General features: G+C 57.0%; 1 protein-coding gene across 1 annotated transcript; it reads left to right on the forward strand.

Moving 5' to 3' along the window:
- The first annotated feature begins 4,101 nt into the window (after nt 1-4,101).
- On the forward strand, nt 4,102-9,571 carry LOC134056068 (uncharacterized serine/threonine-protein kinase SBK3-like). Its single transcript, XM_062512566.1, has 4 exons — nt 4,102-4,306; nt 5,117-5,319; nt 5,802-6,518; nt 9,467-9,571. Exons 1-4 carry the CDS (start codon nt 4,102-4,104, stop codon nt 9,569-9,571), a joined length of 1,230 nt encoding a protein of 409 aa, XP_062368550.1.
- Nucleotides 9,572-9,862: the final 291 nt, after the last annotated feature.

Genomic DNA, 9,862 nt, shown 5'->3' on the forward strand with positions numbered 1-9,862 from the left:
AGTGATTCCCAGTACGGTCCCAGTATGGTCCCAGTGATTCCCAGTACGGTCCCAGTATGGCCCCTGTGATTCCCAGTATGGTCCCAGTGTGGTCCCAGTGATTCCCAGTCCCTCCCAGTACCCTCCCCCCCCCCCCGGTTATTTCGGTCCCCCCGCACCTGTCCCTGCCCCTCCCCCACCCGGGCCCCGCGCCAGCCACCCTCCCCCACCCGGACAGCACCCGGGAACTGGGAGGGACTGGGGGGAACTGGGATGGGGTTGGGAGGGACTGGGAGCACAGGTCTGAACTGGGAGAACTGGTTTGAACTGGTCTGAATTGGTCTGAACTGGTTTCTAGTGGTGTGAAGTGGGAGCACCGGTTTGTACTGGTGTGAACTGGTTTGTACTGGTGTGAACTGGTTTGAACTGGTCTGAACTGGTTTGAACTGGGAGTTCGGGTCTGAAGTGGTCTGTACTGGTCTGAACTGGTTTGAACTGGTTTGAACTGGTCTGAACTGGTTTGAACTGGGCCGGTCCCAGCTGTGACCCGGGAGGAATTCGGGCCGCCGCTCCCCCCCCCCACCCCGGGCACCTGTGCCTGCGCTAATTAGCGATGATTAATTACTGGGATCGATTACCGGGAGTGATTAATGTCCGGCACAATGATTAATGACCGGGGGTGATTAATGACCGGCACAATGATTAATTAACGGGACAATGATTAATTAACGGGAGTGATTAATGACCGGGGGTGATTAATGACAGGGAGTGATTAATGACCGGCACAATGATTAATTAACGGGACAATGATTAATTAACGGGAGTGATTAATGACAGGGAGTGATTAATGACCGGCACAATGATTAATGACCGGGGGTGATTAATTAACGGGAGTGATTAATTGACGGGAGTGATTAATGACAGGGAGTGATTAATGACAGGGAGTGATTAATGACAAGCACAATGATTAATTAACGGGACGATGATTAATTAACGGGAGTGATTAATGACCGGGAGTGATTACTTAACGGGACAATGATTAATTAACGGGACAATGATTAATGACAGGGAGTGATTAATTAACGGGACAATGATTAATTAAGGAGAATGATTAATTGACGGGAGTGATTAATGACAGGGAGTGATTAATTAACGAGACAATGATTAATTAACGGGACAATGATTAATTAACGAGAATGATTAATGACCGGCAGTGATTAATGACAGGGAGTGATTAATGACCGGCAGTGATTAATTAACGGGAGTGATTAATGACTGGCACAATGATTAATTACCGGGGGTGATTAATTAACGGGAGTGATTAATGACCGGGAGTGATTAATGACCAGCAATGGTTAATTCTATTAATTACCGGGATGGTTAATTAGGGGAGGGGTTAATTAGGGGGAGGGGTTAATTAGGGGTAGGGTTTAATTAGGGGGGAGGGGTTTATTAGAGGGAGGGGTTAATTCGAGGGAGGGGCAGGGACCGCGACAGGTGCGGGGGGGATGGGCCGGGGGGGCAAGGCGGGGACTGGGGGGAACTGGGATTGAACTGGGAGGGATTGTGGGAACTGGGATTGAACTGGGAGGAACTGGGACAGACTGGTGGGACTGGGATTGAACTGGGAGGGACTGGGGAGAACTGGGAGGGACTGGGATGTACTGGAGGCACTGGGATGTACTGGGAGGCACTGGGATGGGCCCAGTCCTTGGCACAGGGTTTGTGGACACCAGTATGGCCCAGTACAGCTCGCTGCATCCCCAGGGACACTCCCAGTGCCTCCCAGTATATCCCAGTATATCCCAGTGCCCTCAGCCCCCATCCCAGTATATCCCAGTGCCTCCCAGTATATCCCAGTATATCCCAGTGCCCTCAGCCCCCATCCCAGTATATCCCAGTGCCCTCCCAGTATATCCCAGTGCCTCCCACCCCCTTCCCAGTATATCCCAGTGCTCCCCAATCCCCTCCCAGTATATCCCAGTGCCCCCCCAATCCCCTCCCAGTATATCCCAGTGCCCCCCCAATCCCCTCCCAGTATATCCCAGTGCTCACCCAATCCCCTCCCAGTATATCCCAGTGCTCACCCAATCCCCTCCCAGTATATCCCAGTGCCCCCCCAATCCCCTCCCAGTATATCCCAGTTCTCACCCAATCCCCTCCCAGTATATCCCAGTGCCCCCCCAATCCCCTCCCAGTATATCCCACTGCTCACCCAATCCCCTCCCAGTATATCCCAGTGCCCCCCCCAATCCCCTCCCAGTATATCCCAGTGCCCCCTCAACCCCCCGTCTCCCCACCCCGTGTCCCCCGCGTGTCCCCGTCCCTGTCCCGTCCCCGTCCCTGTCCCCCCCGTCCCTGTCCCTGTCCCTGTCCCTGTCCCCCCCGTCCCTGTCCCGTCCCCGTCCCTGTCCCCCCCGTCCCTGTCCCTGTCCCTGTCCCTGTCCCCCCCGTCCCTGTCCCCCCCTGTCCCTGTCCCCCCCCGTCCCTCTCCCCCCCGTCCCTGTCCCTGTCCCCCCCTGTCCCTGTCCCTCTCCCCCCCTGTCCCTGTCCCTCTCCCCCCCTGTCCCTGTCCCCGTCCCTGTCCCCCTCCCGTCCCTGTCCCCCCGCCGTGTCCCCCCCCCCGTCCCCGCGCAGGTGACAGAGCTCAGCGGGGCGGTGGCACCGCGGCCACGGGAAACTCTGAGTCACAGCCGGGGGAGGGGACACGGGGACAGCGGGGGACAGCGAGGGGACACCTGGGGACAACTGGGGACACCCGGGGACACCTGGGGACACCTGGGGACAGCGCCAGCGCCCGGCACACAGGTGAGACACCTGCGGTGCCTTGGGGACAGCTGGGGACACTCGGGGACAGCTGGGGACCCTTGGGGACCCTTGGAGACACTTGGAGACCCTTGGGGACAGGTGGGGACCTTTGGGGACCCTTGGGGACAGGTGGGGACCCTTGGGGACCCTTGGGGCACACTTGGGGACAGGTGGGGACGGGGGGGGGGACACTCGGAGCCGTCTGGGCCCCTCCTGGGGACACTTTGGGGCACCCTGGGGACACTCGGTGACACTCGGGGCCATCTGGGCCCCCCTTGGGGACACCTGGGCCACCCCTGGGGCACCCTCGGGGACAGCTGGTGGCACTGGGGACGCTGGGGGGAGGGGACGCTGGGACAGGTGGCACTGGGGACGCTGGGGGGAGGGGACGCTGAGGGCACTGGGGGCACTGTGACAGGTGGCACTGGGAGCACTGGTGGGGAGGGGACAGTGGGTACACAGGGACAGGTGGCATTGCTGGGGGAAGGGACGCCCGGGGACACTGGGGGCACTGGGGGTGGCACTGGGAGCACTGGGAGCACTGGGGGTGGCACTGGGGACACTGGGAGCACTGGGGAGCATTGGGGGCACTGGGAGCACTGGGGGCACTGGGAGCACTGGGAGCACTGGGAGCACTGGGGGTGGCACTGGGGGTGGCACTGGGAGCACTGGGGGTGGCACTGGGAGCACTGGGGGTGGCACTGGGGGTGGCACTGGGAGCACTGGGGGTGGCACTGGGGACACTGGGAGCACTGGGGAGCATTGGGGGCACTGGGAGCACTGGGAGCACTGGGAGCACTGGGGGTGGCACTGGGGGTGGCACTGGGAGCACTGGGGGCACTGGGAGCACTGGGGGTGGCACTGGGGGTGGCACTGGGAGCACTGGGAGCACTGGGGGTGGCACTGGGAGCACTGGGGACACTGGGGGCACTGGGAGCACTGGGAGCACTGGGGGCACTGGGAGCACTGGGGGTGGCACTGGGGGCACTGGGAGCCCTGGGGAGCACTGGGGATAGAAGGGGGAGGGGACACTGAGACTGGATTATACTGGTTACACTGGGTTGGACTGGTTATACAGGTCCGTACCGGCTTATGCTTGTCCCTACTGGTCTATACTGGTCTATACCAGTTTATACTGGTCCATACCGGTTTATACTGGTTTATACTGGTCCCTACTGGTCTATACTGGTTTGCAGGCCATGCAGGCTCCCTCAGAGGCTGCTGAGGACAAAGGTGACGGTTTAACTGGGCTGGGTTATACTGGTCCGTACTGGTCTGTACTGGTCCCTACTGGCCCCTACTGGTTCGCAGGCCATGCAGGCTCCCCTGGAGGACGCTGAGGACGAAGGTGAGGATGAGGAGCAGGTGGCACAGGCTCAGGAGCGCCTCCTGCAGGCGCTGATGGCGCGCACGGCGCGGGAGCTGCCCCGGCGGCAACTGGAGCAGGACTGGGCTGTACTGGGAGAACTGGGCAGCGGCTCCTACGGACGGGTGGTGCTGGCAGAGCCCCGGGATGGAGGTGAGAGCGCACCTGGGAGCACCTGGCTGCACATGGGGGCACCCACAGGCACACCTGGGCACACCTGGGGGCACCTGAGCACACCCGGGTGCACACGGGGGCACACACAGACACACCTGGGCACACCTGGGGGCACCTGAGTACACCTGGCTGCAGGTGGGGACACACCTGGGCACACCTAGGCACACCTGGGGGCACCCACAGACACATCCTGGGTACACCTGGGGGCACCTGAGCACACCTGGCTGCACGTGGGGACACACCTGGGCAGCAGCCTCTATGGGTGGGTGGTGCTGGCAGAGCCCCGGCAGGGAGGTGAGAGCCCACCTGGGCATACCTGTGGCCACCTGGGCATTACCAGGGTAATTCTCTCCTAGGTGTGCCCAGGTGTGCTCCCTGTCCCCAGGTGCATTACCTGTCCCTGTCCCAGGTGTGTCTGTCCCCATCCTGGCTGACCCAGGTTTGTTACCTGTCCCAGGTGTGTCTGTCCCTGTCCCAGGTGTGTTGCTGGTCCCCAGGTGTGTTACCAGACCCAGGTGCATTACCAGTCCCTGTCCTAGGTGTGTCTGTCCCCATCCTGGCTGACCCATGTGTGCCCTTAGCTGTGCAGGTGTGTTACCTGTCCCAGGTGTGTTATCTGTCCCTGACCCAGGTGTGTGTTACCTGTCTCCAGCTGTGTTTCCTGACCCAGGTGTGTTACCTGTCCCTGTCCCAGGTGTGTATTACCTGTCCCCAGGTGTGTTACCTGTCCACAGCTGTGTTTCCTGACCCAGGTGTGTTTCCTGACCCAGGTGTGTTACCTGTCCCCAGGTGCGCGGGTGGCGCTGAAGCTGTTGTCCAAGGAGCGCACGGCCAGGTGCAGTTTCCTGCGGGAGTTCTGCACTCACCTGTGCCTGCGGGGGGTGCTCACCTGTGTCCAGGTGCTGCCACTCGCCTTCGAGACCCCCACGGAGTTCGGCTTCGCTCAGGAGCTTGCACCTGCTGGGGACCTGTGCGGCCTCCTCACACCTGGGGTGAGTGACAGGTGTGGGACAGGTGTGGGAAGGGGGACAGTTGTGCACAGGTGTGTCCAGGTGACCTCTCAGGTGACACAGCACTGGGTAGGTGACAGTGCTGAGTGCCCCCAGGTGACCCCAGGTGTGTGTCCCATCCCCAGGTGATCCCGGGTGACCCCGGGTGTGTCTCCCATCCCCAGGTGTGACCCCAGCCATGTTACCTGTCCCTAGCTGTGGTACCTGTCCCCAGGTGTGCCCCCAGGTGTGTTACTTGTCCCCAGGTGTGTTACCTGTCCCCAGGTGTGATCCCAGGTGTGTTACCTGTCCCCAGGTGTGACCCCCATCGTGTTACCTGTCCCCAGCTGTGTTACCTGTCCCCAGGTGTGTTACCTGTCCCCAGCCGTGTTACCTGTCCCCAGGTGTGCCCCCAGGTGTGTTACCTGTCCCCAGGTGTGACCCCAGCAGTGTTACCTGTCCCCAGCCGTGTTACCTATCCCCAGGTTGGTCTCCCGGAGCCCCAGGTGAAGCGCTGCGCTGCCCAGGTGTCCTCGGCCCTGTCTTACCTGCACGGCCACGCCCTGGTTCACCGTGACCTGAAGCTGGACAACGTCCTGGCCTTCGACCCCGAGTGTCACCTGGTCAAGCTCGGCGACTTCGGCCTGACTCGCGTGCTGGGCTGGCAAGTGCGGCCCACGCCGGGCCCCGCCCCCTACGCCGCACCTGAGCTCTGGCACCCGTGCGCAGGTGAGGCGCGGCTGCGGCTGGAGCCCGCGCTGGACACCTGGGCGTTCGGCGTGCTGCTCTTCGCTCTGCTCACCGGCGCCTTCCCCTGGGCCTCACCTGCACGCTCCGACCCCGCCTTCCGCCGCTTCCGCGCCTGGCACGGCCGCACCTGCCCAGGTGAGGCCCCGCCCAGGCCGCCGCGCGCCTGGAGGGGGCTGGGGGAGGCGGCGCTGCGGCTGTTGAGGGGGTTGTTGCATCCCTCACCTGGGCGGAGGTGTCCGCCCGGGGAGGTGCTCAGGTACCTGGGTAGGCCGTGGGCGGGTGAGGGGGGACAGGTGAGCGCTGCGGGTGAGGGGGGACAGGTGAGTGCTGTGGGGGAAGGGGGGAGCAGGCAGGGATCATCCTCAGATGAGAGTGGGAGTGGCCAGGTGAGCTCTGCAGGTGAGAATGAGAATGGACAGGTGAGTGCTGCAGGTGAGAATGAGGAGGGACAGGTGAGCACTGCAGGTGAGGGGGGACAGGTGATGTCTGCAGGTGAGAGTGGGAGTGGCCAGGTGAGCGCTGCAGGTGAGGGGGGGAGCAGGCAGATGTGTTGTGCAGGTGGGGAGGGACAGGTGAGCTCTGCAGGTGATGAAGGAGAGGTGAGCTCTGCAGGTGACAATGAGAATGGACAGGTGAGCTCTGCAGGTGAGAGTGGGAGTGGACAGGTGAGCTCTGCAGGTGAGAATGAGGAGGGACAGGTGAGCTCTGCAGGTGAGGGGGAACAGGTGAGCTCTGCAGGTGAGAGTGGGAGTGGCCAGGTGAGCTCTGCAGGTGAGAATGAGGAGGGACAGGTGAGCTCTGCAGGTGAGGGGGAACAGGTGAGCTCTGCAGGTGAGAGTGGGAGTGGCCAGGTGAGCTCTGCAGGTGAGAGTGGGAGTGGCCAGGTGAGCTCTGCAGGTGAGAATGAGGATGGACAGGTGAGCTCTGCAGGTGAGGGGGAACAGGTGAGCTCTGCAGGTGAGAGCCCTGAAGGTGAGGGGGGCAGTGGCCAGGGATCCCCCTCAGGTGAGAGTGGCCAGGTGAGCCCCACAGGTGACTCCAGTTTTCCCAGTAGTGAGGTGAGGACACCTGGACAGGTGAGGAGAACACCAGGAGGGGGGATAGAGACACCTGGGGTGAGATGGAAACACCTGGAGATGGGATAGGGACACCTGGGCACGGGAGAGAAACACCTGGACAGGTGAGGGAAACACCTGGAGATGGACTGGGACCATCTGGAATGAGCTGGAAGCACCTGGACAGGTGTTGGACACACCTGGAGTGGGCCAGGAACACCTGGACAGGTGTCAGACACACCTGGAGCCCCACCTGGCTCACCTGTGCCCACCTGGGGATCCCGAATTCAATAAAATTCCTGGGATTTTTTTTCCCCCTTTTTTTTCCTTTTTTGGAGCTCTTTGGGTCCGGTGGGGCGGGGGAAGGGCGGGAAAAATGGGGGAAAAACCCGGGAAAAACGGGGAAAAAAACCTGGGAAAATTGGGGAAAAAAACCTGGGAAAATTGGGGAAAAAAACCTGGGAAAATTGGGGAAAAAAATGGGAAAATCGGGAAAAAAAAAACGGGAAAATTTGGTTTTAAAAATGCGATAAAAACGGGATAAAAAATGGGAAAATTGGGATAAAATGGGATAAAAATGGGAAAATTGGGGAAATTGGGAAATTGGGAATTCGGGGGAAATTGGGGAAAAATGGGAAAATTGGGATAAAAATGGGGAAAATTGGGATAAAAATGGGAAAATTGGGATAAAAATGGGGGAAACAGAAAATTGGGGGAAAATGGAGAAATTGGGAATTTGGGGAAAATTGGGATAAAAATGGGAAAATTGGGATAAAAAATGGGAAAATTGGGGAAATTGGGAATTCGGGGGAAATTGGGGGAAAAAATGGGAAAATTGGGATAAAAATGGGGAAAATTGGGAATTTGGGGGAAATTGGGATAAAAATAGGGAAAATTGGGATAAAAATGGGAAAATTGTGGGAAAAGTTGGAAAATTGGGGGGGGAAATGGGAAAATTTTGGGGGAAATGGGGAAATATTATGGAAAAATGGGAAAATTGGGAAAAATGAGAGAAGGGGGGAAACGGGAAAAGTTGGAAAATTGGGATAAAAATGGGGAAAATGGGGAAATTGGGAATTTGGGGAAATTGGGATAAAAATGGGAAAAAAGGGGAAATTTGGGGGAAAAGTTGGAAAATAGGGGAAAATGGGAAAAAGGCGGAAATTTGGGATGAAAATTGGGAAAAATGTGGAATTTGGGGGGGAATGGGAAAAGAGGGAAAGAAATGGTAAAAAAAAGTGGGAAAATTGAGGGGAAAGCAGGAAAAATCGGGGGGAAATGGGGAATTCTGGGGGGAAAAACAGGAAAACGGGAAAGGGGGGAAAGCAGAAATTAAGGGAAAAAATGGGAAAATTGGGGAAAATTGAGGGAAAAAAGGCGGAAAAATGGGGAAATTGGGGGAAGGTGGGAAAATGGGGGGGAAAAAACAGGAGGAATTTTTAAGGCAAATCCCAGAAATCCCAGAAATCCCAGAAATCCCAGAAATCTGAAAAATCTGAGAAATCCCAGAAATTCCGGAAATCCCGGAAATCCCACAAATCCCACAAATCCCACAAATCCAGGAAATCCCACAAATCCAGGAAATCCCAGAAATCCCAGAAATCCCAGAAATCCCAGAAATCTGAAAAATCTGAAAAATCCCGCAGATCCCACAAATCCCACAAATCCCGGAAATCCCGGAAATCCTGGAAATCCCAGAAATCTGAGAAATCCCAGAAATCCCGGAAATCCAGGAAATCCCACAAATCCCACAAATCCCACAAATCCAGGAAATCCCAGAAATCCCAGAAATCCCAGAAATCCCAGAAATCCCAGAAATCCAAAAAATCCAAAAAAATCCAAAAAATCCAAAAAATCCCGGAAATCCCAGAAATCCCAGAAATCCCAGAAATCCCAGAAATCCCAGAAATCTGAAAAATCTGAAAAATCCCACAAATCCCAGAAATCTGAAAAATCTGAAAAATCCCACAAATCCCGGAAATCCCAGAAATCCCGGAAATCCCACAAATCCCGGAAATCCCAGAAATCCTGGAAATCCCAGAAATCCCAGAAATCCTGGAAATCCCACAAATCCCAGAAATCCCACAAATCCCGGAAATCCCACAAATCCAGGAAATCCCAGAAATCCCGGAAATCCCGGAAATCCCGGAAATCCCGGAAATCCCGGAAATCCGAAAAATCCGAAAAATCCCAGAAATCCTGGAAATCCCAGAAATTCCACAAATCCCGGAAATCCCAGAAATCCCAGAAATCCCACAAATCCGGGAAATCCCACAAATCTCTGGCCCTTCCCATTTTTCTCTCCTGATTGACCTTTGGAAAATCTGGGAATTCCGGGTCCGAAGGTTCCCGGAGCGGGCGGCGGCTCCAGCTGGAAATATTTCCTGATCCCGGTGAATTACTGGGAATTTTTCCTCGATCCCGATGAATTTTTGGGAATTTTTCCCTGATCCCGGTGAATTTTTGGGAATTTTTCTTCGATCCTGGTGAATTTTTGGGAACGTTTCCTCAATCCCAGTGAATTTTTGGGAATTTTTCCCTGATCCCGGTGAATTTTTGGGAATTCTTCCTCGATCCCGGTGAATTTTTGGGAATTTTTCCCCGACCCCGGTGATTTTTTTGGGAACATTTGGGATTGAGGGGTGAGTGCTTCTGTCCCTCCGTGGGATCCGGCCGCTTTTCCCGGGATTTTTTTGGGTTTGTGGATTTGGAGTTTGGATCCAGTGAGAAATCCGGAGCTT

The sequence above is a fragment of the Cinclus cinclus genome, chromosome 38 (genome assembly GCF_963662255.1).
Source record: "Cinclus cinclus chromosome 38, bCinCin1.1, whole genome shotgun sequence".
Taxonomy (NCBI): Eukaryota; Metazoa; Chordata; class Aves; order Passeriformes; family Cinclidae; genus Cinclus; species Cinclus cinclus.

Coding starts and splice junctions, on each gene's coding strand:
- LOC134056068 (XM_062512566.1), top strand. CDS start 4,102: ATGCAGGCTCCCCTGGAGGACGCTGAGGACGAAGGTGAGGATGAGGAG. Junction 4,307..5,116: donor GGCAGAGCCCCGGGATGGAG/GTGAGAGCGCAC, acceptor ACCTGTCCCCAG/GTGCGCGGGTGGCGCTGAAG. Junction 6,519..9,466: donor GTGAGAATGAGGAGGGACAG/GTGAGCACTGCA, acceptor CCGGGTCCGAAG/GTTCCCGGAGCGGGCGGCGG.